The sequence below is a fragment of the Acanthochromis polyacanthus genome, chromosome 23 (assembly GCF_021347895.1).
Source record: "Acanthochromis polyacanthus isolate Apoly-LR-REF ecotype Palm Island chromosome 23, KAUST_Apoly_ChrSc, whole genome shotgun sequence".
NCBI classification, from domain to species: Eukaryota; Metazoa; Chordata; class Actinopteri; family Pomacentridae; genus Acanthochromis; species Acanthochromis polyacanthus.
Window position 1 is genome coordinate 8,702,244 of NC_067135.1, and position 19,985 is coordinate 8,722,228.

The 19,985-nt window shown below is 41.6% G+C and overlaps 2 protein-coding genes across 3 annotated transcripts in view; one reads left to right on the forward strand and one right to left on the reverse strand.

Annotated features, from left to right (window-relative positions):
* The window catches only part of LOC110962536 (pyruvate carboxylase, mitochondrial), a 627,844-nt gene that overhangs the window by 94,072 nt on the left and 513,787 nt on the right, over nt 1–19,985 (reverse strand).
* The window catches only part of LOC110962253 (leucine-rich repeat and fibronectin type-III domain-containing protein 4-like), a 43,963-nt gene that overhangs the window by 4,978 nt on the left and 19,000 nt on the right, over nt 1–19,985 (forward strand). For both annotated transcript variants that reach the window (XM_051943655.1, XM_051943656.1), the window contains exons 3-5: nt 15,370–15,981; nt 16,429–16,591; nt 19,119–19,289. In XM_051943655.1, the coding sequence (XP_051799615.1) occupies nt 15,396–15,981; nt 16,429–16,591; nt 19,119–19,289 (920 nt within the window). In that variant the 5' untranslated portion in view covers nt 15,370–15,395. The remainder of the gene's footprint in view (nt 1–15,369; nt 15,982–16,428; nt 16,592–19,118; nt 19,290–19,985) is intronic.

Genomic DNA, 19,985 nt, shown 5'->3' on the forward strand with positions numbered 1-19,985 from the left:
GACGAGGGAATGACAAATGGAAGGAGGGAGAGGGAGTTAAAGAATAGTGGGAGGATCAAAGGATGAGACATCAGGCCACTGTCAACAGCTGAGGAATGGAGCAGTAGCTGATGGACAGAGTTGGGGAATGATAGCGTGATGAAGAGGAGTAATTACAAGACTGGCTGTTTAAGATAGGGAAGAACACTCAGAGGATGTAGAGAGACTGAGTAATGAAGAATGAAAAGGCGAGTGATGACACTTGAGAGGTGGATGATAAGAGAGCGGAGATAAGGGAATAGAGGAATAACAATGTCTGAAAAGAAAAAAATACACTAATAAAGCACATGGAGGGGGGAGGGAGGGAGGAGTGCAATAAAACCGGTGTGATTGAAAGCTAAAAAGATGAGTAATTAGACTGTTAGTAGTCAAACGTACAGTAGTAGAAAGGAAAGGCGGGGGTGAAGGGATGACGTGACAAAAAGGAAGGATAAGGAGCAAAACGAGATGGAAGGAAGGAAGTGAAAGACGATGAAAGGAGCAAAAAGAAAGCATCACCGGGAGGAATAGTGACTAAGAAGCTCCTTAGTAAGAGGTGGAAGCAACAAGCTAACACGTAGTACAGAAGTAAGGAAAGATAGAGGGATGAAAAGGATGAGTAATTAAACTGTTGACAGTCTGTTTAGGCACAGCGGGCGCCTGATGAGCAGAACAAACCGTAACCACAGCAACCACTGGAGACAGACGGAGGGGTGGTATTTGGGAAAGGAGATGTACGAGGGTGAGGAGGGAAACGGGGGAGAGCCAAGTGTGACTGTGATCGGGGGGGATTAGCGAATCTGGGAGAGACAAGTGGGATATGAGGGTCGAAAGACAGCGAGGAGGAGGAGGAAAGGGGGAAAAAGATGGAGGTTGAGGAAACACCATGAGCCCTATACAAGGAATCTCACAAATGAAGATTAGGAAGGTAACCATATATTCACTCTCTAGGTAATACTGATCTGAATCTGTAAAAGTAAATTTGAATATTAGGTGGAGGGAATATGATTAGATGCCGAGTGAGAATAGCTAACAAAATTTCACAAAGTGCTTTTAAATTTATCTGGCTAACTTGCTAATCCTGCTTTGTGAAAACCCCTCTGGAGATGAGGAGGGAAGGATTTACACGCACACAAAACTTTGATGTGTCCAATCCCATCAGAACTTTCCTCCAACAAGCCTTCAATGGGAGATGTAATGACTCCGTTTAAAACTTCTTTATCAATTGCTCAGTCTCTGAAAAGTCAGAAAGTGGTGAAAAATGCCCCCATAAATTCTCAAAGACTAAGCTGGTTGGCATTCTCGCCTGATAAATGACTGTTGAACGTCCCGGCACTACAGCACACCAAGACAAATTAAATGTGCACTTTAATCTGTCAGGTTTATTAACCCTCTGAATCCCAAGCAGTTTGTGGGCATTTTTCCTCACTGTGGTCTCATTTTTCACTGCAATATAAAGTCCAGCAACTCTGTGGAAACAGAGCAACCATGGTGGCAAATAGAGAGCTGAAACCAAGCTAAAATGATGAAAAAGAAATGGTAAAAGGTGGTGTTTGTTGTTTTTGATCACTTTAAAATCTGTGCTTCCCAGTGCTGCCAGGTGTTACCAATAACAGACAAAGTGACTCTTATACTAGAAATATTTTACCACTTATACTTGTATTTTGTTCCCATACCTGTCTTCTCTCTGCTCTTTGTAAACACAGCCTGAAGTTCAACCAAGAAAGTCCCTATATTTTTGTCATGCGTCTCTTGGTCACAGTTCAGTCAGTCATGGCTTCATGGTTGCACCAAGGAGTGCAGATTTTTTTTTAGCTTTTTATAGAATCTGGCTAGGACAAATGGTTTATTTTTAGCATTTTTTTTAAACGAAACATTGTATAAATAATAGCATTTTGAGGTCAGATTTAGTTAATTTTCCAGACATGTCACAAATTATTAGTTGCCAAAAGCTGAAAGTGCAACAATTTTTTCTATTCTAACAGTTTCTAGCCGTGTCATGATGTAATTTTGGTGATTTTTAAAAGATATCATGCCTCTAAACTCTCCTCTATGATCGATAGATTCTAGGGGATAAAAACCAAGACCCTGAGCACTCAAAGTAGGCTAAGCTTCTTTCAGACAGGTGTGACGTATTAATTCTTCACACTTCGTTCCAGAATGTCAAAATATCAACACCGTCAGCTCATCGCAATTCTTCTAAGCATGCTGGCAACACCTTCCAGACAGCAGTATACGAGCCTCCCGACCAGCGATGTATCTGCAGACTCACATGTGTTTGCCTGCATCACAAATGCTGTCAACAGATGCGGTGGCTTGTAGATGCTCAGGTGAATCACGGTGCAGGACACAAAGTGGGTGATGACTGTCAGAAGGAGCCGGCTTGTGCTCGGTCTGTAACACTTGTAGGCTAAGTCTGGCGGCGAAAGTGTTTCTGCCTGGCTCAGCACTGCTAAGCATTAGAATACGAGACACGGTAATCAACAAACTCAAGGGGAAACCAGCTTCTCCCTGGAGGCATGTTGCAGTGCAGCGTTGTTTTTGCCTGTACTGGAGCCGCACATCAAGGGGAAAAAGCAGCTCTTTGTGGTGAGTTACAGTGCAGGTTGTGATTCATGACGGCTCAAAGCGGCCTCTGATCAGACTAACAGGCCTCAACCAAAGAATAATTTTGAATTTTTCACTCCTACGCTACATGGAATGTTTGTGCTACTCCCACCTCTTCTCCATGACCTTCTGTTCCTCCCTATTTCTGTGCTTCCTTTTGTTTCAGACTGAGCAGAATAGTGACCACAACAGCTAAGCAAAGAAAGAAATACTTTACATTACAGTTAGTTTGTATACAATTGTGTGTATCCACGGTTGTGTGTGTGTGTGTGTGTGTGTGTGTGTGTGTGTGTGTGTGTGTGTGTGTGTGTGTGTAGCTTTAATCAATACATCCATCACTGTGATTCATGAACCCTGGTTGGCGTGTCGTTGACCTACTGTGCTGGATGCAGGGTGCTGATTGGGTAATTGTTCTCTTACTCAGGATTTCCCCTTAGAAAGCTGGGAACCCTGCTGCATCATCAAACAGCCACTTGCACATACACACACACACAAACACACTTTTTGTCAAGCTGCATCCTGTCGTGTCAGCCAATCAGGGTCCATATAATTGGCGCCGCAGGGGTTTGTGATTGGGCGGGCGGTGTTGACAGCTCTGAAGCGGTGCGTTTTGTGCGTGTTGCTTCTCGGCCTGTATTTGTGGTGGATTTGCAAATTTTTTTGTTGATTAGGCGCAGCTATGTAAACATGCACAGGTGCACACAAACACACACAATCAGCCATTGAAAATATGGCAGGGCTGCAGGCGAGGTGCTGTGAAAGAATAAAAAGGGACAAGATGGAATTGAGAGAGCGAACAGATGAGATGGCGCATTATGAACATAACGAGGGAAGAAATTATATCTATGTAGGGATAAAACGGCAGAGCTTGAACGATACAGAGGGAGAAAGATGAAGGAAAGAGGCGAGATAAAGGTGGGATAAAAGAAGGAAGAAGAAAGGGGCAACTGAGGAAAATGCAAGCGCATTATACTCAGGGTGAGTGGCAGGTCAGTTATTTCCCAACACTAGTGATAGTGTGTCAGGCAAAGGCAAATTTGTGGATGTAGGTAAAATACATTCAAGTGTTTGTTATGTCTGCAAGTTTATAAGAGTGTGTATGTGTAGTAAATGTGCATTAGAAGTAGTTTAAGTTGAAGAGTTTCCTTGGATGTCCTCTGGATGACTGTAAGCCCAAACACACACAATCACACCTTCACAAGGATTCTTATGAATCCAAACCTGCAGAGGAGTGTGTGGTGATGCTGGATTCAAACAAATTAGATGATTCATACGGCATGCCTGAGGTCAAACTACAGGCAGACATGCCACCATCACTTCTAAGTCTCTGAATCACAGCAATTTCTGGGCATTTTTTGCTCTTGTCTCTCTTTGCCTCATTTGTCACTGAAATATAAAGTCCTGCACCTCTACTGAGACATCACAATCATGTCTAGAAGGAGAGAGAACCCAAATATCTTCTGTGCAGTATTGCAAAGGTTACAATTCCATAAATGACAAGGAATAAATAAAGTTGTATTTTACAAAAAAAACGGGAAAAAAATGTGTACAACAGTTTCCCAAGTGCCCGCAAGCGTTGTGGATGCTGAAAAAAAAAACGAAACTGTCACTAAATATACTAGAAATATTTTGCCGTTTTCATTTCTAATTTGCCTCCACACTTGTTTCTTATCAGCTCCATGTAAACACTGCCTGCAGTTCAGCTGAATATTCATCATGAGGTTGTTGGTCGCAGCTGAGTCATTAATGGATTCTTAGTTGTACTGAAGAGCAACACATTTTTTGTTTTCTGCCGAACTTGGTTGGAGCCAATGTATTTTTGCCAAAATGTTAAATGAGACGTGGAAAATAAAATAATTTTAATTAAACATAATTTCATGCTTAGATTTGGATCATTTTCCCAACTAAGGGCATGTCACAGAAGAGTGATTTAAGAAATGTAGAGTTTAAAATTCTGTGATTCTTTCTGCTTTTACAGTTTCTGAAAGCTTGAAACTGGGTGATGCTGATCGTGGGACAGACTGCATATTCTTATAGTTGATCAAATTTCAAACAGCTTGCCCTTGAAATCTAGTTGGAGTAGTATGGGTGAACTGAGATCTTTTTTCTTTTAGGACCGATACTGATAATTAGTAACTGAGGAGATGAATACACAATAGACATTTGCAGTCATGGTGTCAGTAGTAGTAAGATCTTCCAAATTTTGGAACTAAAATCAAGAAAGTTCAGCCTCTGCCACATCAAATTTGACATTTCTTTGTAAATCTGTCTCTTGTGATGATCCCAACATTATTGAAATGCAATGATAAATCACCTGAGCGCCCTTTAATCCAGCCTTTCCCTCCCTGATTATATAATAATGGGGAAATCTTGAGCAGAAAGACTTACAGGTATATAGAAGATGGCAATACACGCAGATACGTCGATTAATTCCTCCTTCACATTCAGCACAATATGGAATCTGCTTTAAAAGGGGAGCATGTGGCAAAAACAAAGACTGTCTGCTATTAATTACAGCCTTTTATTGGCTTCCATCTTAAACCATGTTACTGTGCAATTTAATCAGATGCAACTATGCTATTGCCATCTGGCGTAAAAGCAGCATCAAAACAGAACAGTATTGAGCCGCCTCTCTGGCAGCACTATGACAGCTGTCCACCAATGAAAAATGATTCCTGTCCAAATAAAAAAGGCATCCTGGTGCGGCAGTGTAACAGAGCTATTCTCAGCACTTGGTCCCTTATTTGCTCAGCTGTCCCTGTGATTCTGGCTGCTCAGCTATATCAACTGAAAGACTGCTTCAGATGTATAGAATCAAACCAGTGCTGCCATTGACAAAAGGATGTTTGAAACAGATCCTAGTGAAATCCTACTCTGCAGTGAGAGTGACACTGAAGCACTACAAAGAGAAGAAAACACACACACACACACACACAAGCCTCTGCTGGTATACTTTTAGGAATGTGGAAATCCTGATCTCAGGGTAGAAACAGTTCACATAATGGACACGCTTAAATATTCAAATCAGTTTCCCATCAGATCAGGACGAGACCACTCCCTGTCCCTCTGTGCCAATGAAGTGCCAAAGAAAATCAGTGTCACCGCTGTTGTTTGCCAACTCAATTTACCTCCCCGAAAATGGAAACCCCAAGCTGCGCAGTTGTGTGGGCTTTCCAAGGAGACGAAACAAGATTAGAAAACCTCAGAGCAGAGCGAGATATTGGCTGCCACTGTTATAGCAATGTTAATAACACTGTTGGAGAGCTGGAGAGAAGACTTGTGGAGATATTTGGCTGTTTCATTGGTGGGATGGGATTCTCAGATGCAAAATCCTGCTTTATTCACAGGCTGTACATATTTTATTTAGATTTAAACATATCTTCTTATATCATGTCTGATTTATCTTTAAAAATCAGTCAATTATGCAACGCCAAGAGAAATCCAACTAAAAGCTGCAGTTAATAATAAGTTTGTTACAAGAAAACTGACTTGACACTCGTCTCATTTGCAGGACTCGAGTGCCCAAATGAGGTTAGACAAATGTTCAGGGCACTAAAGGGCACAAAAACAAAAAAAAAAACAAGCTAGAGGTGCACAGTTGTGTGCAGCAAAATTCTGCTCAACTCATAAGGTGGATAAGAGCAAGGCCTACTTAATGCTACAGCTTGCTGCTTGATATTTTCTTGTCCAGTGTCTTCATGGTTCACCAATTCACAGCCTGTGGTAAATCAGAACGGTGGGTTAACTGTGCCTTCTGGTTTCCACAGTATCTGGCACTTCTTACAGTCACAGCATTTCCACACATTAGAGAGTGGAAAAGAGGGGCTGGCCTCCAAAACAGGCATACTTCAAAAGAATCCCAGGTAACATTGGGTTTTCAACTTTTATGACTATTCAAACTTCTTTTTTTTTTTTTTACAAGGCACTCCAAGTTCATTAAAGACCAGGTTTGCTTATCTATGCAAAGCTGATATAAAGTGTGGCAGCCTTTTAAAAATCCAAACTTCAAAGCCTCCACCAATATTCTTATGTTTTGACTCCAAACAGACAGAGAACAAGCAGAGTGGCTCGCTTTTCTCTTAAGTGTTGCCATGTTTAAAGATTATAGATACTTTTAAGAACTTCTCCCTTTAGATAAGGTGTTGTAGCCAAAAGCGCTCGCCAATGAAACGCTCATGTCTCCACGATTCCAACACGGACATGTTTGATTTTCAGACCGCTGAAGAAGAAAAGCTGAACTTTCAAGGTTTTACGTGCTACAGCTGTGAAATGTGCCTCAGTAAGACAAAAACAAGGTTGTTTTAATTCCAAAATTGATACAGAGATGGAAGGTCTCCAAAGGTAGCAACCCAAACTTTTCAAAAATCTGACTGTGGAATGTTCCCGGAATAGAAGCAATAATTGAAATCTTCCAAAAAGGATGGATTCCAAGAGGATTTAGTGAGACAGGGCGTTGCATACAGATGCGTACCGACATGCTGTTACACAGACACTTGCTCACCATCCACACAGAAACACATGCCGTTTCTGTTTTTTCTTCCTCCTCTCAAACACAACATAGGGGTTTGGGAGGAATTAGTTGAGTGGAGTATTTCTGAAGAGCTGCATTATTTTGAAGGCCTGCTGTGAGGACGCTGCAGTCGTATTTTAAAGAGAATGCTCTTCTGTTCTATTCTTTTATTTCCCCTCTTGATTCCCTCACTCCTGTTCACCTCAGGGGTTCTGTAGCTGTTTCTATCAGTGGCCGCTGTCTATGTGGCTAGAAAAAAAACCCCAACAAAAAACAGATGACTGTACAGACCGAGAAAGAAGAACACAAAGCACTTAATGACTGACTTTTTGCAGTTTTTTGTTCTTTTTCAAAAAGCCCACACTTGACAAAAAGACAAGGATTACACTCCGTATCTGAAAGCTACTGATTTTCACACTATTCACCGACACGTGACTCATGGAGCCACAGAACCAAAACAGATAAGAAAAACACAGCCTTTTATTATCACATTTCTTTGTCAGTGCTGGATTTTGGGACAGTGTCCATCAGTAACTTGTGATTCTTGTTATTCTCATCTTGTTCTGCTACACTAAAACTCCCCGCGGCTACTTGTCAGCGAGGCTGGGTATCTCACATAAACTTATTTGGTGCTGATCAAAACAGAGCTAGACAGAGCAATTGCCAGGATTCTGCAGTGGATGGGCTTGATCAAAGTGCTGTACAAGATATATGACAAGCAGCAACAAAATAAGTGCCAAAAAAGCAAGGCAGGAAACAAAAACTTGAAAAACAAATTGGGAAAATTGGATTGATATAAAATACTAAAATATTAAGGCAAGTAAGAGCAACCACAGCTACTGGAAGCATGCATGTCTCTGGGTTCTTCTCTAGAGTGACAATAGAGGCAGAAAAATGAATTGAAAGCTTTGGAGCTTCTCTCACCCACCAGCCTCAATCAAGGAAGAGTTAATGTACCACAGTGCCAACCGTTGCATGACTAAATAAAAGCATCAAAAAATGAATTACATGTATGAATCTACTACATGTGTGAGGTTTTCCAGTTTCTTTGGACCAGTTGGGAGTTGTACATCAGCTCCAGATGAAGCAGTGACCAATACCAGCCACAGAAAGTTACAATAATCCAGCTGTTAAGAGGTTAATTCAGTGGTCACAGGATGGAGTTCAATTTGGCAATGTCCCTCAACTTATTGCAATTACATACAGCATTTTGGCCAAGAACTAACAAAGGATTCCAGTACAGAAACTTTGAATTTGGCCATATGGAAACAGTATCTCCACTACATCCATCATCAGCTGGGCTATGAACCAAAATGTTCCTACTGTTGAAAATCCAGTACTTATTCTTCGACCAGTTGGTTCCTTATTAAACTCAAAATCTCATAAATCGTGATTAACTTCAGGAAAGTTTGTGTTTATGCAACAATCAATGTGTTCCATTTTTGTATCTGTGCTGAAATTTTAGTCATATTGGCACAAATATTGAACATTTTCACACCATACTGCAACAATACTGGTCAGAAAGCTTCACAGCTCCTCGTTATCTCGCACTTAACTATTACTTTTCAATTTCTAACCTCTTCCAGAAAAACTTTAGCGACAATGAAGTACATGTTGTGCTCCCAGCTAATCAGTAGCAGCTTATTTTCTCGACCAGTCACCTCGTGCCTCTGTTTTCCTGTTTCTCCCACCACCCCGATGGCAATGCCTCACTTTCAACCCAGCTCTCCCTCCTCCTAATCAAATCCAGCCTTCCCTCGCTCATCCCTCTCTCCGACAGTGACGGATGGCGGCCTTCACCCGTTTATCGCCTTTACATATTTCTCTGCCCATCCGCTTAACGACACACATTCATACAGTCTGACTCTTCATCCCTCTTTCTTCCCCTTCCTCAAACTCTTCGCTCCCCTCAGCTCTTCACACTAAAGCTTTCATTTTCCTCCAGTCTTGAAACCTTTGCCTCCTCCATCTTGTGCACTCCTCTCCCATTTTCCTTTCCGTTAGCCGCTTTTTACATCTTGCTGCTTCTGCTTCCATATCGAATACTTTCACCCCATTCCCCGAGGTTTTCTATACATCCTGGTTGACTAAAGAGGACAGAAAACGACAGGGATGACAGAGGAGCGATACTATCAAAAGGATGAGTGGGCTTACAGTACACACGACTGCCGCAAGAAGAGGCTATGTGGGCGTTCTTTTGTTCTTTGCCTAGAGAGAGTGTGTGTCTATGTGTCGGCCTCCCTATAATTATGATTGTGTGGGAAGACTGTTTTGGTATGCTCGCGGTTGTTTCTCTATGCAAGTGCTCACCTAATATCAAGGGCCTGGATTATGAGTAAGAGTGCACGCTAGAAAGCCTCGGTGTGATTGAAAGAATGTGAGTGTGTGTGTATAAAAGGCTGCCTCCATATTTGATCCCCGCATTTGTTGCAGCGGACGCTTGTGTGTATTTTAGGATCAAACAATGCAGCAGAGCTCAAGTGCACGTAAGCGACATTGCGTGACGTCTTTTTTATTAGCGTTTTCATTCATTTCTACAGTCAACTTTTTCGTCTTTTTAGTCGAAACGTTAACCTCTTCGTGACGTCTGGATGTTGGTGATTTCTAAGTGAAGCCTTTTGGTGCACAGTCCAATCAGATCTGTGGATTACTGGGCTTGTGATAAGTGGCTTTTGAGAGCTAATACAAATCCCCTTGTTTATAAACACTGCAACATTCCCTAAGTCGATTAAGTCGATTATGGGCTAATGGCATTTGCGTGTGCCAGAGTGGATGCATAAAAGCACACGCCAATTTGGAGATTTGGAAATATACATGCAAATGCACACACATGGGGTTTTATTAACATTAATAATTGTGGTTGGCATTTAAGAGGCCTGACATTTATACTGACCCACTGAGAATTAAATACTAAGAATAAAACACTGCGATAGAGCCGTTTAAGTCGTGCCTGAAGCTTGTCCTAATTGTGCAAGTTTGAGTCAGGTTCACAAGTATCACCAAAAAAACCTGGTTAATAGAAATTCATCATCTGAAATCTATTAGCTGCCACATATTTAGCTGGGGTCGGCTTCCCTAAAAGAAGCAGCACCCTCCTGGGGCAGTAGTGGGTGTTAGAACAAAAAGTTTTGTAAGTTAGGGTGAGGCTGGGTTCAGCCTTGCAGCACCGAGCCGTGCTCCAACACTGGTTGTACTGAGTAGTTCCTTCCACAGACGCTTTTAGCTCATGTTTTCACTCGCCTCTCTGCTCTCTCCACCAGTCGGTTTTCTTGCTCTCTGGAGGGCGAAGGGTTCACGTTGGGTAGCGTAGCGAGAGACTTCCCAAAATAGAGGGAGTAAAAGAAAAAAAGAACACAAAGGAAAGGTAAACACACAAAAAAGAAAGCAAAGCTGCTGTGGACGCTGATACGGTGCACATGCCTCGGAGCTCAAATCACAAACACCTAGCAGAATACGCATGTACTTTCACGTGAAAATATACTTTGGTTTTAATCTCCCTCTTTTGTCTGATCTCCTTTGATGATTGTTTATCCTCTTCTCTTCAGTGCATTTGTCTCTCAATCATTAATCTTTTATCGCCTGCCTCCCTTTACTCCTTTTTCCCCCAGAAAGTGTCAAGCAAGCTTGATACCAAAAGGGCTTTTGGCCTTTTTTGCACCACCATGATGCCCGCTGCTTCGAGAGCGAGAGATTGTGTGTGTGTGTGGAGTCACAACTGTGTGTTCACACCTTACTGCAAATTCAGCAGCAAAGTCTTAAGAGCAAGTGAAGGCTTCCTAAGTGCAGAAAAATGTCACATTAATTCACAAACAGGAACACACACTCGTTAGAGCGCCGTGGTGGGAGCCAATGCCTACAAACGCATACATTCAGAGTAGATACTGCAACTAGCTGATCTTGGGTACTGTGAAAATTCACATATACAGTAATTCACCTTTATGCTGCATTGGTACAATGTGTAAGGAAAAAAAATATTCATCCTGTGAGGGAACATTCTACTGATACAGAAGCATAAAAACAGACCAAAGAGGCAGGTAAAGATAAGGAAAAATCTGGATTAAAAAAATCAAAGTACAGTAACCTGGACCAGTGAAAATGAATACTATTGCAGGCAAAAGCAGTAGAGCAGTTTCATATACGCTTGAAAACAGAAACAGAAAGTTTAAGATTTAAGTATCCATTTTTTTTTGTAAGCTGAGAAGTGTTTCTGAACCTGAAGGACCTCGAAGGAAAAGCCAATTAACTGAGTAATTATATGGTGGTTGCACTTTCCCAAATAAGAGGATTTGTTGCTTTTCTCTGTTGTATATCATGATCATCTGTGTTTTTGACTATTGATACAATATGTGCTCTGCCAACTTGTCATGGGCACTTCTTTGTATTCAAATACATTTTATAAGCTGAAAAATATTTATGGTAACATTCAACACAATCTATAAGTTGTGCATAAATGGCAATGTAGAATATAAAGCACAATATAAGGTATGTTCTTTTAAATTGTATTATGTTTGCATTCTAAGAACATGGAGTATTGTATAATGCATCTTAGTACATGCACATTTTGAATCTACATTAAAAAAAAAAAACCTTAATGGAAATGCATTAGCACTCAGCAGTCTCTGGCTGGTATTTGCTCCCGTCACATTTTTCCTCACTGTGGACATTTTTTTTCTCTGCAATATAAAGTCCTGCACCTCTATGAAAAAGCAGAACCGTGGCTAGGAGGAGGAAGAATTTCAAAATGTCTTCTGTGGAGTACAACAGTTATAATGCCATAAATCTTAAAAAATGAATAAATAAATAGATTTGAATTTGTTTGATTATTCATTTAACAAAAATGGGGGGAAAAAAAATGGAATTGACACGTAAAACATTTTCCCAAGTGCCCACAGGTGTTAGCAATACCGGCAAAACATGATGACTCGACTACTGCAAATATTTTACGGCTTACATTTTTAATTTCCTGTCTGCTCCGTGTAAACACAGCCTGAAGATCAACTCTGAATTTTTGTCACATGACTGTTGGTCACAGCTGAGTAACCAACGACGTCACAGTTGTGCCAAGGAGTGCAGAATTTTTTAGTTTTTTACAGAATCTGGTTTGAACACTCAGGTTATTTTTGTCCAATAAAAGACATGTATGATGAAATGAACTGCATGAACATCTTGATAGTGCCTCACTCTTCAGTTATATGTGGGGTTATACCAATCTAGAGGATGCACATGAATCAGACGCGACATAATTCTCAGTAACTTAGGCTTGAAGCAGAAATGAAATGAGTTAATGCATTAGGAATATTGGTATGACATTGTCTATTATATTTTTTGCATGAAAAAGTTGACTGACAACGCACTTTCCAATATTTAATATTCAATCAGATCCGAGATATGTAATAGCTGAACAGCAAGCCAGCAGATACTGTGTCAAAAATGGCCTTGCTATGCATAGTGACCCCACTAACAAATAGTTTAGACACCTGCAATAATCAATTACTCGTACGATTACAGCTCTTAAATAGAAAAGACAACACATAAGATGGAAGGAGAGCGTGGAAGATTGAGAGAGAACGGCAGAGCAAAAGGATGAGTGTAAATGAATGGGACAGGGCACTATCCATCTCTGCGGGTCAGATCGATCACTAAATGAACGGATCGGTTACATCCAACTTGTGTGTGTGTGTGTCAGAAAGCTTCAATACTGCGCTGCCCTCGCTGCAAATGAGATCTCCCCCCTAATAGAGGGAGAGCAGAGATGCAGAAGTGAAAAAGAGTGAGGAAGAGGTAAAGGGAGAAAAATGATGGCGAGGAAAAAAAAAAATCGAGAGATAAGGCAGATGGTGGAGGAAAGATGGCTGGGAAAGTTAGATAAATGAAGCAGGGAGCGAGTTTCAGAGCACAACGGAATCACGTGTGTGCATTCGCGTGCATAGATTGTGGCTATAAGTGGGAACAGAAGAGGCAAGGAGACGTAGAGGGCAGCAGAGTCAGCAAGCGATGGGGAGACAAGACACAAAAGACAAGAGGCAGAGGTGGTGGAGAAGGTGGCGAGGAAGAGCTGTGACTGATAACATTGTCGTACTCGGGTTGCCTCAAGGGCAGACAAGACGGAGAGAAAGAAAGAGAGGGAATGAGACAAAGAAAGAAAATGTGGAAATTTACAGAGCAGCCAGAGGCATAAAGGAGTATAAGATGGAAGGTGAGCAAGAATGGAGAAGGAGATAAAACACAGAGGAGAGCAGAGTAGGCAGAAGGATGGAAGGCAAAGAAACTACAGAGGGAAAAGAGAAGAGTTGAAGGTGTATGTAGGGATGATACAAGGACAGATGGGTAGAAAACGGTGGAATCGAAGAGAGAGACAAGCAGGAGAAGGATTACATGAACAGGAAAGCAAAAGACAAAAAAAAAAAGAGGAAACAGAAAAATAAAGAAGACAGTGGTCGAGGGGTACAGTAAGCTGTTTGACCAACAAGCATTAGCACGGAGCAGGATAAGCTGATCGAGCTACAACTCTGCCAACTAGACATATTTTCAAGCGGCATTTCATTTTGCTGGAGTATTTTAACATTTTAGTATGCATGTCTTCACAGGAGCAGTCGGCTTCCAGCATCGACTGCCCTGGGGACTGGCTGTCACTGCAGGCATTCGTGACTTTGTCCCCCACACTCCCCCAACCTCCCCTCCTGCAAGCGCCTCTTTTATTTTTTTTTATAAACTGATGACACCAGACATAAGGAGATAACCATCTCTGGTACCATTGCTAAGCTGGAGTGTGCGCCGGAGTTATATTTTTAGGTTTTGGAAAAAGATACCTGGCAGTCATGACTTTCTAGAACGACTCGGAGGCGCTGCTCTGTTTAAAATTAAGCAGCAAAAAAGCAAAAAATTTATAACAAAAAGCAGGTTTTGTGAAAGCTTCAGTCGCCGCAGCCTGTTAATGCTGCTTTAAATGGGCACAAACTTGTCCTTCGGCTCATCCTATCAAGCCAAACTGCATTTCTCTCAATAACTAATGCGCCATCGGTTTAATGTTCTGCCCCAAACATCTTGTTTCAAAAGGGAATGCATGACATTAAGGCAATAACGACACCATTCATCGGAGCCCTAAAGTAATCCATATGTAATCTGCTCCCATCATCTAAGAGGAATACTCCTTATTTCAATCCTTCTCTTTGCTTTAAGTGAGAACATTTAGGAGATATAAAGCATAATCATTTCAGGCACTAGGGTTCTTATCACTTTAACATGGAGTGAAGGCTTTAAAACATCTTGGAAGTAGACCAGAGTGAACCGGGGCTGTTTTTTATATTGATGATGCCTCAACATCTGAGCTGGATGGTAGACCCTCTTCATGCAGACAGAGCAAAGCTTGGATCTAATGGAAAATATCAAGCAGCAATTTGTGCCAACCTGTGAAGTTGGTGTGATATATGGTTGTGCCTGCCTGTTACTCAAAGTATTAGGTTGCATATATTATGTATCGCTATATAATCACATCGCTCCAGGTTCTATAGATCGCTCCCAAGTAAAAATATCCCCGTCTTTCTCCAGCGATGCTACTTTCTGTCTCTGACTCACCATCTTTTTCTCTCCTCTCTTTGTGGCTGTTATCAACAATCCCTGTCACTCTCTCTGCATCTAGGCTACAGTTGCTATAACAACTATTATGCATGCCAATCAGTAGCAGTGACTCATATCTATACCTCATCACTACAAAATGTGTGTTTACTGACAGATTTTCTTGTATGTGCTTACTGAGACCTACACTGCCGTCGAAATCAAGGCTGGTGACCCGATTTAATTCGTTGACCCTCAATCTGAAGAAAGCATCCTGTGATATAACACGCTCTCACAGGTTTCTAGGTAACTGTTACTATGGGGACTGGCGGTGTTCAGTCTTTTGAGATGTTGTTGCTAGGCGATGAGCTGTAGTGGTGCGTGCTTCCAAGTGTATATATAAGAGGTGAAGTGAAAAAAGTGCAGGGGTGTCAACCATTCCTCAGGATTTTCTTTATTTTTATGAAGCACCATGTGGCCATTTGTGCAGAGCGGTGCTTATTCAAGAAGCTTTTGGCCCACACAAGTATGCATGTGAGTAGAACAAGCTTTCCGTCTGGTCAGAGTAGGTGGAAGACAGGAAGCCAGACACAAAAACACACTTCAGAGATCTCCTCTAAAACAATGTCTGACCAGGGCGGAGTGTAAAAACTAATGTTTCTCCTCCTTTCTCTCTCCAGGTCTGTGGATAGCCAGGCGTTCTACCATGCCTGTCCCCCCACCCCTCCATCCCCGCAGACAGAAACACCCGCCCCATACACACCTCCACCCCGAGCAGCTGGCAGCAGGCTCCACCTCCCCCTCCGCCCTCCCTCCATCCACCCTCTCTCTGTCTCTTCTCCCCCCTTTTCTGGTCTCATCTTTGCCCTCCTCATCCCATCTCATCCACTGCGCCTGCCCCCGGGCGACCAAGAGAACCCTTCCAGACTCTGTCCCGTTCCCGGCGTTTCACTGGCTGACGCTGGTCACATGCTGCCTGCTGCCGTCTCTGATTGGAGCAGGGGAGACGTGGGGCGTGGTCTCGGCCTGTCCTTTCCACTGTGTGTGTCGAAACCTCTCGGAATCGCTCAGCACCCTCTGTGCCGACAAGGGCCTCCTGTTCGTCCCGCCGCACGTTGACCGGCGCACGGTGGAGCTGCGACTGGCCGACAACTTTATAATGGAAGTGGGCGGAAATGACTTTGTCAACATGACCGGATTGGTTGATTTGACACTGTCGAGGAACACCATCCACCTTATCCGACCAATGGCCTTCGCTGACCTCGAGAGTTTGCGCTCTTTGCATCTGGACGGTGAGCAGACGCTGTATTTAGGGACTGATCAATATGGGTTTTTCTGGGCCGATATCAATTATTGGTAATCAAGAAAGGCAGAGAACCAATATTTGGGACCAACGCACGTTGAATGTTATGTTTTAACAGCATGTGATAGCAAAGAACCTGTCCTTCATAACTAGGCTTCTTTATTAATAGCAATGACTAGAACTGAAGATGTAAAGAGAAAAAGGAGTGATTAAATTAGGATGCTCTCTGTTTATGTGGGATCGAGATTGATTCATTTGTCTCTTGCAATTGCATCTGACCCTCATCAGAAAAAATAAATAAAAATGCCAAATATCAACCATGGTAATTGGCCAGGCTGATAATTTGTCTATTTCCAATTGTGCCAACAGCTTTAAACTACTTGGAAATGAGGAATCGGTTGAACTTAAAGTGGCATTTGTTTATTATTTCATGCAGGTAATCGCTTGACAACTCTTGGACCCAGGGACCTCGCAGGTTTGATCAATCTGCAACACCTGATTGTCAACAACAACCAGCTGGTCAAAGTCTCGGTTCAGGCTTTCGACGACTTCTTACTCACACTGGAAGACCTCGACATGTCCTACAACAACCTCAGGAGGTAAAGCTTTTGTTCTGTTCTAATCGCCCCACTCGCACTGTGCATTCACACGATGTGCTTCGCTAAGTAGAAACACACTGCACAATCCTCCAGCGCTCAGGTTTCGGTCTCGAGTGTAAAAGCTGCAGACACAACTCGCCTCCCAAAATTTCAAGGCACAGTGGAAACAGCTTGTCTGATCACATAAGAGTCAGCAAAGACAATGAAGTGCTACCGGCTCAAACTGCTGAGGCTAGTGGGAGAGGACTAAAAGCTCAGGGAAAATGAATCAATTTTGATGAGGTTCTAATTTTCTTTGACTTCAATTTGGTTACAATTTAAAAAGGGCACGCCTGAGCTCCTGCCACTGTGGATGAGCGTATGCTGCTATAACTATTCTATATGGTTCATACCTGAGTGCACCGTGTCTTATTCTGCTCGTTTAGGACAATGGAGATTCTTACAGCATCACTATCGGTTCCTCTGGACTAAATAATAAGTCAGAACAATGATAATAGTCTCTACCAGGCCCCTATTCTCCTCTTTATAGTGTCCCACTTCGCTGATGAATTCAGCAGCATTTGGCCGTCAGTTCTGATTAAGATGTTTCATTTGTCTCCTCTACAGGAGCTCTCTGGCCTTTCTCCAACCTCCACCAAACCATAAGAAAAGTGCAGAGCTTTAACGACGCATACATTAGCAACTGCTGTTTGCCCTGTTCTTGCAGGTTACTGTGGAGTTTCTACTGACCGAGTTTTTGCTTCATAGATTCTTTTCAAGCTTTAAAAATACTCAATTGTGGATACAAGTTGTCATAAGAGAACTCTATGTAGGGAGGCCCAATTGTTATTCAGTGGTAGATCTGTTAAAAAAATATCTCATTTTCAAAGCAACTCGGGAACCTCAAGTGACTTCACTCGAACTTTTTTGGGACACTGGCACTGAGCAAAGCAGCAAGGAGAGGAGCTACCAAATATAGCTTTATCCGTTAAAAAATATTGTTAGTAAACACTTCTGCACTGACTGTATCTGACTCCTATGTATTAAGATCTTCAGGTAAGATAAATAAAACAAATTAAAAGGGATTGTGAATAGTATGTTAGACCAAATCAAATCTCTACTTTTTTTTTCAAATAACAAAAACAGCTGGATAACATAATGTCTAAAAACAAACAAAAAAAACTGTAATATAATGCCATTTTAGCAGATTCAAATGCAGCTACATAGTGCAATTTTTAGGGTAAAACATTGCGAAAGAACAAATTACTGTACAAAAATTCCAATTCCGCATGTGGATACCAAGCCGTTTTTTAAAAATATTTTTTCACTTCTGTGATTTCTCTTATCTCCATTATCTCTATTTTAAATATTTAAAAATTGACTTACCATTTCTCAATCTGTAATAAACATGATTTCTTTTTCAAATAACAAATATCTGTAAAATGGCAATATGTGTTGCTGTTCTAATAGAGTTAAGTCCAATCATGACGTGGGCATTACTTGCAGTTTGGAACCGTTTCTTGACAGTTACTATGTAAATGATTATTTTCTTTGACTTTATTAGTTATCTGCAATTTAACAAAACAAAGAAAATCTGTAAAACAACAGTAAATCGTAAAAAAAAATTACTGTTAAAAAGTGTTAAAATACATACTTTTTTTGGTCTCTGCTACAAAATCCTGCTTCATTTATTTATCCCTTCACAATCTAAATCAGAAACAGAATATAATCATGTTGTGTGAAGACAAGTTACTGCACAAACAAATGTAGTAATCATCAGCTTTAACAATTTTTTTTTACCTCAAGTATTGTTTTGGAATAAGCAGTTCCATTTAGTTCATTATGCAAAGCAATATGTTCTTTGCTTTGAAATTTACATCCTGTTGTGTGACAAGAAGTGGCGCCTCGTTCTTTTTGTGCTCTGTATTGAGAGTGTCTTCAAGTGATGCAAAGCAAATTTACCTCCTGTCAAACATACATTGTGTTCAAGAAGCAAACAGAAAAACGAAAAGGCAAAGTCAACACTGCACCTCCATAAACTGATACTTGACTTTCTTCCTATTTTGCAAGCTCCTACTTTTTAGTTTTCACTCACTAATTGGTCTAAAACACTGAATGGCCGCACTTAAGGAATACTAAATGACTGTAGCAATGGGTTGCAGATGGGACTCGCGAAACCCAGAAAAAGCAAAGGATTGAGAAGGGAAATGAGCATCTGTTGTTATTGTCTGTCATTGCTGTCGCCATTAATTAGTATTTGCTTATTCACTTTCTCCTAAGAGGGACATAAAGTACTGGGAACATAAGGAATGAACTATGACTGATCTAATAGTGGTACTCTCATGCTTTAATCAGGTTAACGTCTTATCCTGTGTCACTGCATCCACAAGGGACACAACCCATTAGAGGGCTGAATCTGTCTTCACAGCTGCCATTGCTTTAAACAGATAATTCCCCCATTTCTCCTTTGTCCAATGAGCACAAAGTTTGCTAATTCCATTAATCTCATATTAATCACTCTAAATATTCCTCTATTTTCTTGCTGCAGGGTACCATGGGAGTCAATCCAGAACATGGCCAGCCTGCACACTCTGAACTTGGACCACAACCTGATAGACCACATCGCCGAAGGAGTTTTTGGAGAGCTGTACAAACTCGCAAGGCTGGACATGACCTCCAACAGGCTCCGAACGCTGCCTCCTGATCCTCTCTTTGCAAGGTAGCACTTAAGCGTTCGTCTTTTATGCTTCTCTAAGGAGTGGCTTAGTGGAAATAATCTGCAGCAGACTGCGCTGCCACAGAGACACCGATGTGGTTTTTAAGAGGGGGCGCTCTGGCACATCAAGATGTTAGTGCACAGACAGCAGAAAGTTTTTTGCTACATTCACTATTTACTTTGCTTTTTAGTTAACTGTATGTGCAGTATGCATTCTCCACTAGAGGCTGTTTCACTCGTACCAGCCTACTGGCCGTAAAAGGGGCAGCAGCTGGTACAATGGAAGAAACCAAGTTATCTGTTCTGGGGGTTTTTTCTCAATTTTTTAAAGCAGTGGCTTGTTTCAAACACAAAACTGACACAAATTGTGCACCGACCAGTGATTTTTCATGGTGAAGAAAAAACAAATGCTCTCAATTTTTGGTCAACCTGCAAAAATGGACAAATGAACGAATCACTGCTTTAATGCAAAGTCTTATTCAGTGATGTGTAGCATATGCAGAGTCAGAAACCGCAGCCAATGATCAGGAAAAGCTTCCTCTGTTGACTATGTTGTGTATCAGTCCGTATTGTTATCTGACAACGGAAAGAAATACAACAGCTGAGACAAACTACAAGCATCAAGGTCAAGCTTTACAGAAATATAAGTCAATCTAACAGCGCTAATGCAGCTCAGCAGATGTAACATTAGCGTTACTT